At 44.6% G+C, this 12,575-nt stretch overlaps 1 protein-coding gene across 1 annotated transcript in view; it reads right to left on the bottom strand.

Moving 5' to 3' along the window:
• LANCL2 (LanC like glutathione S-transferase 2) overlaps window positions 1-12,240 on the bottom strand; it is a 32,592-nt gene extending 20,352 nt beyond the window's left edge. The window contains exons 1-2 of the mRNA XM_059818463.1: window positions 12,037-12,240; window positions 302-419 (exon numbers count right to left, since the gene is read on the bottom strand). Coding sequence (XP_059674446.1) covers window positions 302-419; window positions 12,037-12,240 — 322 coding nt within the window. The remainder of the gene's footprint in view (window positions 1-301; window positions 420-12,036) is intronic.
• Between the last annotated feature and the right edge of the window lie 335 nt (window positions 12,241-12,575).

The following is a 12,575-nucleotide window of genomic DNA, read 5'->3' on the forward strand; positions in this document are numbered from 1 at the left end:
AACTAGAGGTAAGCCAAAAGAAGGAGTAGCCTTAGAAAATCCACTCCTTTTTCAAGACAAAGATCTCCATATACAAAAGCCAAGTGCCTCTCTGTAACTAGATGTTTCGTCCACTGAAATCAGTACAAATCATTCCAGACAGTAGTGACCAAGGGTCCAGAGTTAAAAGAAACCAACTCACACAAATGCCTGTATCAGAGTATTTCTGCCACTCTTGGGAGAATATCAGAACCTCCTCCTGTGAATAAACCCAATTATGCCATTTAACAAACACATTTCATTCAAATTCTAGGTTTCTCACCAGTCCAGCCAGTATAGGCGGAGCAGTCATGTGGATCTGCCGTCTTCAGCCCTTCCTCCATTTGTTGCAGAAGGTCCTTGATTTTTGCCTGGATCCGTTTTGAGAACCGAGCACTGACCTGAAAACAGGAGACAGCAGAAAAGGAGCAAGTCAGAAAAGGAAAGAATCCAAGAATGCCAGACAACTGCTCCACTTTCTTGTTTGGAAAAATTAAACAAAATATAACTAGGGAATAAATACTACATGCAGCAATCAGCAGTGCCAAGGTGGTTCATCTTAAGTGTGTCCCACGTAATGCATTCTGATTACATATTAGAATAAGTTACTAGTATCTACATTAAACAAAAATTATCTGGCGATGCTTTAAAGTCACATGAAGAGCAGCTATGGACACTGTGACAGTGTGTAATGACATGCTGCCTCTTATCTCACGCTCTTAATACAGCACACAAAGCTTCTCTGAGCTGAGTAGAAGGTGAAGAGAAGCAAACAGAAGACAACCATCTGCTGCCACGCCACGGGCCAGTAGTCCATTCACGGTCCTGGTACCAAGACCACGTTATGGATGAACACAGAAGAGTGAACCTACAAGCCCTGTGTAATAGGTTGTTGCTCTCATCACAAGGTCCCTGCACATCTTTTGTGGCACTATGGAGCAGGAAATAGCTAAAGGAAAAGAAATGCTCAAATATGAGACAACCAAGTCAAAGACATGCCATCATCTTCAATGATATGCTCAATCACATCATCCATGATGTAATCACATTTTCTTCCTAAACCCAAGACTCTTTTTGATGCCCCAGTGTGTGATCACGACATGGAAGCCAAGTCTCTTAGAGCCATAAAATGTCCTTCCTCTCACTTCTTGCTCTTTCCTCTCCCCAAAACAATATCACGCTTTATCGTGAGAGGAGGTTGTTAAATGCAATGAACTATTGAAGAACAACTACCTAAAAGAATGAACTAGACACAAAGAAGATGAGTAAAAGCAGCTTGGCAGCTTCAGGTCATGCATGAAGTTGAAGAAACTAACCTTTGATTTTATTCATTGCTTGCTTTTACTTTTGACCAAGAAAAGTTTACACAGATGCTATATATGAAATATAACACAGGACACTTTACTCTTGCCACCATTTCCCTCTCATTAAGCATACTGTATGGGAAGATACACTACTAATTACTCCCTTAAGCCTATGGAATGTGGAAATAGTCAATTAACTAGAATTTACTTCCCTATTAACTTCCATGGGACAGAGTATTCGGGAAATCCCTTCACAGGACAAGTCTACATTTGAGTGGGAACATCAGAAACAACACTCAAAAATGTTGTGTTTTTTTTTTTTTGTTATATAAACAGTATCAGTTATTGATCAGCTTTTCCTATTAGCACAGTTATTAAAAGCTATTTTATATATTTAAATAGAGCCTAAAGTCTAGGTTTACTTATAGAACAATTTATCTACTATGGAGCTAGAGAAGGAGAAACAAAAAAACCTCTTCCCTTTCCGGGCTATAGGACAAGTTTTACCATTACCAAATAATTGCATCACTCTGACAAAATAGTGATGTACACAAACCTCGTGCCGCCCAAAAATATTTTGTGAATGTGCTTTTTCCATCATCTACAGAAAGCCCCAAGCAAACATCACTTGTCACCTAAGTCTCAGTTACCCAGGAACATCCAGAAGAGAAACTCTGTAGGAACATGGAAGCCAGCAGAGCTTCCCCACCTCCCAAACCAAGAATCACAACGCAGCAGTCATCAGAAAAAGGGTATTAGGCAATTTGGCTGTCAGCTTACGCCAAGAATAAGCTACTGTTTCCCAAATAGAGCTTGATCTCCTTCCACCACTTGCTTCCCCAGCCTGCTCCCAAATAACAGCCAGAACAAATCAGATTGGTGAAGGCTTGGTTTCATGTTAAACACATCTACGTTTATGACGTTTTATTGGAGACGGAAAAATGAGCTTATTAGGAAGGCAAGTTCTTGTTTGATTACAACACATCCCGTACGGGAGGGGTTCAGATAAATGATGGGTCCTGGATGCCAGCATGCAAGTGATTACTCAAAATACACCACACTTTGTACTCTTGTTCAGAGTAAATAAAATAATAAAAATAATCAAATAAAAAAAAAAAAAATCAGTGAATTCAAACATCCATTCAATGGATTCAGAAATCAGAAAGATAATAGGAATCATACAAGTCATCTGACACAGAAGTCTCCAGGGTCAATGGTTCAAATCCTTTTTATGATGGTGGCATAGGGAGGAAAAAGGAAATTGTGCCATTACATCTCATGTCACACACATAACACTCCAGGAAGGAGCTACAGCTCCCTGAACCTTCTCCAGTAACCTAGAAGTAGCAACCAAACACAGTAAGCATCTGATGTTTACTCTTTGGCCTTAATATGGCATTAAGCTCCTTTTTGGTAGGAAACTGTACCATGCACACACAACACAACACATCCCTACCTCCCCTTTCAACTAGTTCAGTGAAGTCCCAACACAAAGCAAAACCTTTCCCAAGGGCAGAGCTTCTCTCCTTCAAAAGACAACTATGCCAAGGCATATGGTGAAACAGCGTGAGGATATCCACGTGGATGCATCCAGGCATAGTGCTCAGTTTATCTGACAAGAGTGAACTAAGGTTTCAGACTCCCGGTTTGTTTACCTACTGCACATCACAAGCAGTCTAGTTATCTTCTTGTTCTGACAATACACCTGCTGTTACCAAATCAGGGTATTTTCTATCAAACACCAGATCAAATTACTTAAGAGGCAGGAGGGGAGGACTAGGACATCAGGACATCTGGGTTCTGCTTTGAAAGCTCAGTCCCATACAAGTAATTTAGCTCAGGTTGGCATTTCCCTCTCTCTAAAATGGGAATCGCAACTTACCTATCTTGATTCAGTGCTTGGAAAAGCACACATGAAAAGATTTTTTGATTATGATTATAACAATTTAACAGCCGAAACAAAGCTACTCCCAAGCTTATGCCAGTGTGAATAGGTTATGAGTGGCAACAAAGTTCTCCCCAGCTACCTACCTACTCCCCCACCACTGTGTCTTTTTTTTTTTCTTTTAGTTGCTCTAAAGCTTCAACAACGGAGCACCGTCACTGTTCATTTGAGAAGATTCCACTATAAGCTTCTAACAGATGCTTACATGCACTAGAATGAATCAATTACATAAAGAAATGAATGTTGAAAGGTGGTTTTAGAAGATTTATAAACCTCCTTCATGGAATCTTACGGCAGCATTACAGCTGAGCATAAAGGACGCTAATTTGTGTTGAGCACAGATTGATTTTCATGAGCAGCATATTCATTTCATGAGAAAGGCATTCAGCCTTTTCTGCAGGTGACTCTTGTTATTCCTGTAGGGAAAAACAAAAACCAGGAAGCCCAGCCTCCGATATCCAGTATCACATTTACTCCTGGTTCACAACAGACTGGGTGATAACAGGAGCTGAAGACTATCTTTAACAAGTAGAAACATCTCTCTCCAGGAATTCAACTGCTACGTTATCCCTCTGCTGCTGCAGGAAAAACAAACACCATCATCCCAACCACAGCTCAAGTTTCAGATGGGCAAAACACAAAAACGAGAGCTTGTTCCCCATAATACCCAACAGAACCCTGCACCATATTGATGATGGTAACAAGAAAGGCTCATTATCAGCATGAAAGAAAGTTGTGCAGAAAAATACAAACACGCTGGTTTTGCAAATTAATTGTTTTGTGATTTCTTTGAACCGTATCACTTTTTCCATTGCAGTGAGGCGGTATGCAAAGCTACATCCCAATCCAAAGCCTTCTGAAGCCAACAAAAACTTAAGGAATATAAGCGTATATGTAACATCGCTCACCTTTGGCACTAATGACATGGTGTCCAAATGATGCTGTCCTTGTCAGCAATACCTGTTTTCCCTATCTGCTTTCTTTCATTTGTAGGGTTCTTAAAAAGAACTTAAATCATCTTCTTTTGTAAACCCAGCACTAAAACTACACACACACGTTAGAAAAAATAACACCACAATGCAAATAAAAATCTCCTAAAAGAAATGCACGTTTCACTTGCAGTTGATATTACCATAAAATACAATTACAGCCATATCCAGCTTTACAGCTGTGCTTCACAACAAACCAGCACCAGGAGCAGATGAGGCAACAAGCAGCTGCTATGTATGTGTTTTATATGATGATTTCTGATAGGTAAGAGAAGCCTGTAACTTGAAGTCTTGCAAGTTTTAAAAATAAAGCATGCACATTTGGACCAGTTATGACAGTGCTTATGTAAGTCTGACAACGCAACTGTGAGACCTTACGGCATTCCTTTTGTGGTCAGAAGTAATACTCTGGTTTGACTGACACAGGGTGAGTTATCTCATTTGCCTTTGTCAAAGACACTTAGATATCGATGTTTTTCAAAGCATTTATTTGCATCTCAACACATCTATGCCAAGTAACTTGTGCAGACTCACCACGGAACAATGGAGACCTGAGCTCAGTTTCCTCAAGAGCTGCTAACATACCGCTCTTTCTCACCACCACCAGCTCCTGAAACAACCATCTTACTATTAACTCTGTTCTACCATTACACTATTCTATTTTACTCCATCACCTTTTGGGGGACTGAAGAAGGAAGCGATCGATTACGCAGCAGCAGCAAGGAGATGGCCTATACACAGAGGGCTACCTACTGAACAAAGTAACACTTTTATCTCAGTTTGAATCAGGTTAAGAAGAGAGATTTCAGAGAGAAGTGACTATTGTTGGTGATGTGTAGAACAGGAGACATAACATGGGGATGGGTTTTCTTTCAGGCAAAGCACATTTCATGGAGAAAAAAAAACAGCTCAAGTTGGCACTGCAGTGAAGACTCATTCAAAAACCAAACTTGCACAGAAGACTGCACGAGGGACATGACAGACACTGGTAAGGGAGAACAGTGTGGGGGACGACTCAGAGATCTACTGAAATGAGAAATCCTGGCCATACTGAAATCATTGGGAACTTCGCCACTGCCTGTAAGGGAGCCAGGTTTCACACCCACGCGCTGGAGCACGGGTTTATTGAAGCAGGATGAGGTCTCAACACTCACCTCCACAGAGCTCCTGCAATAGCCAGCCAGAAGGCAGTAGGATCCCATATGCAGAACCTAGCAAGGTCAGCTGGGAAGTGACCTGCCTTTTTGTACAGAAAAACAAGTTTTACTTTGTTTTTACCTAAATCAAAAGACTGTTACAGCTCCAACAACAGCTTTTTTTTCCTTCTCTGAAAACACCAGATACCAGGAAACCTCATCACCCAGCCTCTGAAACAGTTAAACACAGCGCTCTGCTACTACTCAGTTAGGTCCTTCCAGAAACAAATCCCAGTTCTGCAAAACCACATGCTTAATAAATGATTTGAAACACTGCTGTCTGTAGAACAGAACATTGCTCTGTTTTTCAGAGATCTGGCACCTAGCGCCATACATGTGCTAGAGGGGAAAAGAGAAAAAAGAAAAAAGAAGAAAAAAAAAAAAGAAAAAGGGGGAAGGGAGGGAAAGAGAGAGAGAGAAATCAATAGCTGTAGGCGAACTACTACACTGCTACAAATGCCAACTTAGGAACAGGCTTTAAATGCAGGCATCACCCTACCTCAGAGGGGATGAGGGCGTGAAAACCAGCATTAAAAGGCAATCCATCGAAGCGACAGAAAGAATTGTTTAAAGCATGTAAGAAATAGTGAACCTGTGCCTCTAATGCACTTGTGTGTGAAAGGAGCTATTTGTCTCATTGGTGATTAGGTTGCAACAAACCAAAACCTAAAGACTTAGATCATCATAAAGAGTCATCAAAAAGCTTCATATTATTGGTAACAAAAATAAACATGATCAACAGAGGAACATTATCCTATGTTTTGGGAAATGGAGGCTGATAAAGCAAAAGAGCAATACTGAAGATCACCTGTCCTCCAGGTAGCCTAACACTAGCATGCTACTTCTTGAAAACTAAGAAATCAAAGTCTGTTGTGAGTACAACTTAAAGTCACTCACTACACAGAGGTCTCCACTCTAGCTGGGACATTTTAGGTTAGGTGGTCCACAAGTTGTAAAAAAAGCTAAAACCTCTAACGATACTGTCTAAATTATTTTGATGCACAGACAGTGGGTATATTCCACGTATTGAACTTGACAGCGTATCAGTGTTGTGCAGTTAGACCCCAAATATAATTTATTTTCACCAGAAGATAAGTACCTGTTATTGCACTTGCCCACGCAACTAGCCAGAGTAACAACTCATTAACGCACAGGTCTGCAAGGTAAAACTAGAAACTGGTGAAGGGTGGATGGACGTGAGACAATTTAAACAGAACTTGGGTTTTGATTTAAAAAAGTATCTTCATTCAGAACTGGTTGTCTAAAACCAAATAGGCTTAAGCATGTGGTTAAAGTGTTGTCCTGAAAAACAGGAGAGGCTTTCAATATAAAAGCATCAGAAAAGCGCTAAGCGGCATTTGATGCTGATGTGCGCTGTAGGAAAGCAGCAGCAGTTCTTCCTCTCAGGCTGTGTACACTAACTGCCATGAGTTAGTGGTGGACAATGAAGTACAATAAACGGATTCTCAGGCTCAATTTTGACAAAGACTCCCAAAAAGCAAACCAAACTTTCCTTCAACAGAAACATGATTTGCAGTACACAGAATCCTCTCTCTATTAAAATAAAACGGGGTGCCAGGAAATGGCCAAAAAAAGTGGCAATCTCAAGAAACGCAGCTACCCCATCGCACATCTCCAGCAAAAAAAGTGAGAAGAAATAGTTATCGGCTCTGGAGGTTCAATTTTGCCTCCAGTGCAATGAGTGGTATGATTCCCACTAGTGTGAGTGGTTGCAGAATCAGTCTCAGAACAGAGAGAACTTGCTGCTCTCAGCAAGACAACTAAAATGCCCAGCGAGACAACCCAACAAATAAAAAAAAAAACACCACAGGGAGGGGAATGAAGAGTGAAGCAATGACAAAGCAAGGACTTTAAAATATATTGAAAAAAAAAATCTGAAGAAGGAGGAAGACTGAAAAGCTGCATGAAGGAATTATCAGAACTAACAGGAGATTGAGAAAACACCAGGAAACTAAACACCACTAAATCACCCAAAACATATTCTAAGTAAATATTCCTTATCCCCACTAAGTGATAATCTTTGCCAATAAGCATCATTAGCTTTAAAGCAGGTTCCCTGCAAAGAGTCCCCTGCAAAGCCTTAATTTGTCAGAACACACAACCTTTTATTAATATTCTTAAAACATTATGGCAAGTCAGAAAAAACTTATCAGGAAAGAAATGCCCTAAAAAAGAAGTTACCATTTGGGCATCTTAGTGAGCTATCATACAGTTTGAATCCAATTTCAGTGCTGTCAAAGACTACGCCCTTGTGATTCCACAACAAATCCAGGCAATCTTAAATCGGGGGTTGGGACGTGATAACGCCTTGACACCAGGGATGCTCTTCTTGCACAAAATCCACATCAGGTTGCCTAGGCATGGGGTTGCTTCCACCTTCCCCTGGATGAGCAGGTAAGATCCGCCTGCCTTTAGTTCCCAAGTCACTGGCCTGCAGATGGTGTGAAGGTGGCTCCCAAATCACACCTGACTACACTACGGATGTAGCCATCGAGCTGTGGTGGCTCCGAGGACAGTGGGCAATTCGAGGCTGGTATTGGTGGGTCACCCACGGAGCCAGGTCCTTGGAACAAGCCATCACCACCCCTTACCAGCAAGCTCTCCTCATCCTACCCTTTCCCAGGAAATCCATTACAGCTTCATAGCTCTCTACCACACAAAGGTTTTGATAAACAGTTTCTGAGCCAGGACAACCGGTTGCCCCTACTTTACGCAAGCCTGTGCAGACCTCCCCATTCTTGGTCCCCCACCCACAGCTAATAGGCAACACAATGCCAACAAGTCTTGACATTAAGGGCAGCTATAGGTTGCCTCTGCTCCAGTTCAGGTGGGAAAGCAAAGCACAATACTGCTCAGACGAATTACTCTCTGGTTCCCAACCGGCACAGGCCCACAGCCTGATACTGCCACATTTAAGAATAGGTGAGTTTGTAACTAGAGTTGCCTACAATGCAGGGAAACTATCAGAAGAACATCTGCTTTTCAAGTATTAATACCTTCCCCAATAAACAATTACAGTGAATTAAAAATTAAATGAAACTTAACAAACTGATTTTCCCATGAACTAGGGAATATGCTTTGTACTGAATCTATAGCTGTCTATTCATTTCTCTGCCCCCCTGACCATTTAAATTCCCATTTTGAAAACTTTTGGACCGCCTCAAGACAACATCTATAGGTACTTTTTCAGGCTAAGGTATCACTATGAGATGCACATCAAAAGGAAAAAGGCTACAGGATATATATTTAATTTAAAGATTTGTCATTTTTTAAACAGAGGCTTACATTTAAAATTGCGTTTCTTATTAATCTAGAATTATTACTGTCTGATGAATTATTACCTTCAACTCGCTCAGACAAGTTACAGAAGCAATTCAAGTCCACGATACTTTCAGGGTGAAGAAATCTAGTTAAGAAAAAGTGAATTTCAACTACGTGAGCAGAGCTCACCTAGGTAACTGTAGTATTTATTGTGACTGTTTTCAAGAAGGCAAATCAGTAGCCCAAAATCTTGTTTTCTCTTCTCCTGTTCCCATACCTTCTAGCTTCCTGAACTGTACCTTATGCATACAAACACACGCTTCCATATACAGCACTTTGTCCCAATTGTCTCACATTTCAGACAGTGACTCAAAGAGCTTCTTGTCCTTTCATCAGCCCCATGAATTTTAGATGGCAATCGTGGCAGCTTATGAAATCAAATGGAGGGATTAATAATGCATTGCCTTCCATGACAACGGCAGAGCCCCGCACACCTCTGGCTGTCATTACGTGAGTCACTCAGCGCTCACCGCTCCACACAGCAGCAGATGGGAGGAAGAAATTATGCATTGCATTGAGGGCTTCTGAAAGCTCCTCTCATTTTTAGGAAACTTGTGCTATTGTGTACAGTTTACAGAACAGACTCCCTGACCTGCGTAAAGTCCTTTTGTCTTCACTGGGGCTTTAGGCAGGCAAAGATGTTTCTCTGATGGGACTGGAGCCTGTTAAATGCAAAAAAAAAAAACCCCAAAAAACCCCAAAAACAAAGAACCAAAAACACCCCAAACCAAAACCCACAAACAACAACAAAAGCACCCCAAAATACTCATCAGGAAGTCTCATAAAAGTCAGGACAGTACTAGGATTGACAATATGCAAATGCCGCAAAGAATATAAATACAAATAAATATACTTATAGCTGTGTTCTAGCCCAGAAATATATAAGACAATTCCTCAGATTTTGCAGATGCAGAAACAAAAGAAAATGTACACTCGCATCTGCCTTCTCTGATGAAATGCACAGAGTTGAAAAAATTCAGCTGAAAGTTGCTGTAGTTACATCACTTCAATGCGGTACAGAAGATGATTTCTTTCTTCCAGAGGAGCTTCATACTTTTGAACGTAACAAAGCCCAGACACCACCTTTTATCAAATACACAGCTACACAGGTGCTTAAAGATATTTTCTGAACAAACCCGCACAGGTAGCTGCCAAATGCCAGACGGTAACAAGGAATGTCATCCACCATTGATGCTGGGAAGAAAAGATTTGCACCCCCTGTAAAATAGCATACTCATTCATCTACAGCAGAGCAGAACAGACACTCCTAACGTGAATCTAGGGCTAGAAATTCTTGACTAACTCATTTCACCTCTGCCACAGAAGAATGTCTCTGAATTTGGATTCATTGAGGAATTAAATCTGAAGTAATACAGCTAGTATTCCCTAAAAAAATTTTTTAAGGAAGTTCACTTTCCTCCAATATCAGTTCTCACTTTGGAAAGCTGTAGTCAACCTAGATCAACAGTAAATGAAGGCTTAATTTCTCTTTAAAAAAACGGACATGAAGTGTGGGATCTAAAGCAGGATGTAAGAAGGATGACTGGCCGACAGAAGGCCTTAGAAGAAAGTTCTTGGTATGTTTTTTACCCATTTAACAACAATATCTAGCTATAGCTGTTCTGCCATCTCCTCTCTGCCTTCATACTTCAACTCATCATACTTGGATGTTTTTTTATATACTGAGCCAGATACAAAAGAACAAAGAAATCATAGTCCTCTTTCACAAAAAAGTAGTTTTACCAGCACTGAATATACTACCAGGGATTTCCGTAAAAACAAAGCAGATTTCACTTCCAAACCTACCCTTGCTTTTTAACCCTTTTGAAGTGCCAAGTTCTGCTTTTGACAGCTGCAATTAGCTGTAGCAGTAAGACACCAATCCCCCATAGTATTCTCTTTTGTGAGCTCTGCTTAGCCACGCACAATGTCATAAACCTCAGTTGCAACAATTAGTGAAACCTTTCATTGCCTCAGACCGATGGTGAGCTGATGCTGTCCTGCTCATTCTTACGATGCTCAGGAAGAATGTTGCTCTCACTGCTGGGCATCACCATCCTTGTCCCACCCTATCAGTAAATCAAGGTAATTCCTTATTGCCACAAGCAGGAAAATACAGAGCCGAGATTAAAGGCTCTCCTTTATTCACCCCAGCGTACAGTTCAGTGAGTTAGGAAAGTCAGCTTCGCACCCAGTGCATTTGTGCTTCTAGCAATGTCACCATGCAGTGTTTTTCATCCGAAAGAAGACAAAGCAGCACAGTATGGAAAGACGAGGCTGCTCAGGGGCTAAAATAACAGAAGGTCCATATTGTGGTATTCCTTCTACAGCGTAAGCCAGCCTGCATGGTAACAGGCCAGAGGAGCTTCCGTGCTTAAAGCTTATAACGCACATAGCTCCCCAACCAGCAGCGTGTGGTGTCAAGGAGATAAGCAGAGCAGGAACGACTGCGAACCTTGTGTGACCAGAACCTCGTGTGACCAGAACCTCGTGTGACCAGGGCCGCCAGACAGACCGGCTGCTGGCCCAAACCACCTGCCAGGGGCCTGTCATGGTGCACCTGGATCTACAAACATGTGCGTGTCAGTAAACACATGCCTTGGAGAGAACGGTCCAGCAGCACCTACAGCCCGAGTGCTGCTGTCACCTGAGGAGAAACTTGTCTTTTCTAGACGCGCGCTCATCTTTTCCCTTCCTTGCGTGCTTCCTTTGGTGAAACTCGGGCAGCTGGTAAGTGCTGTGACGGAACCGCCGTGGTAACTGCAGCACAGGCAGCGCTCGTACCTCCAGGCCCGCACCGTGTTCTCTCGCATTCAGGGGGAAAATAAACAGCTTACGGCAGTCACTTTCCACCGACTCCAAGCCGTGCGGCCGGGCTGAGCCGGGCTCCCGCTCCTTCCCTCAGCTCACCCCGCCTCTCCCCTCAGGAGCCCTGGAGGCCGCTGCCTCCGCCACGCCGCCCGCGCGGGAACGGCCCGGCGGCCCCCCCCGAGCCCGGCCGGCGGGCAGGGGCTGGTTGGGCGCTCCGCAGCGGCGCGGACAGGCCGCGGGCCGCCCCACCGCGCCGCCGGAGGCCGCGGCCGGGCCCAGGGCCCCGCCGGAGGCCGCCTCAGGGCAGCGCCCACAGGCGCCCCCGCCGCGGGGCCGCCCCTGCGGGGAGGGAGCGCCCCGCGAGTGAGGCAGGGCGCGGGGGGCCGGGACGCGGCGCCCGCCTGCGCGTCCGCCCGCCGCCCGGGACTCACCTTCCCATCGGCGCCGAAGGGGAGGGACTCCTCCTCCGGCGGGAGCGGCGCCTTGTCCCGCTGGGTGTCCGCCGTGCTGGGGGCGGCCGCGGCTCCGGCTCCGTGGGGCTGGTAGTCGGGGTAGGGGTTGGCGAAAGCCCGCTCCTCCATCTCCGCCTCGCCGCCCAGCTGCAGCTTCAGCCTCTTGGACATGCTCTCTCCCATCTCAGCCGGCCCCCGGCCCGCCTCCCCGCACGGCAAGCCGGCGGGGACACACTCCGCCCCGCAGAGCGGCGGATTTGCAACGACGCGAGCGCCGCTGGCCGGCAGCTGCCCCCGGCTACAGCCGCCGCCCGGCGGGCGCGGAGGCGAGGGGCCCGCGGCGGCCCCGCGGCGCTGGGGCTGGGTCAGGGAGGGCGGCGAGGCGCGGCCCGCCGGCCCCGCGCTGAGGGGGCTGCGGTGGCAGTGCCCGCGGCCGCTGGCCCATCTGCGCCGCCTCAGGGCGGAGGCGCCGCCGGCCCCGTCCCCGAGCCGCCGGAGCCCAACTTGGGAAGGGGAAA

The sequence above is a fragment of the Gavia stellata genome, chromosome 6, assembly GCF_030936135.1.
Source record: "Gavia stellata isolate bGavSte3 chromosome 6, bGavSte3.hap2, whole genome shotgun sequence".
In the NCBI taxonomy this organism is placed as follows: Eukaryota; Metazoa; Chordata; class Aves; order Gaviiformes; family Gaviidae; genus Gavia; species Gavia stellata.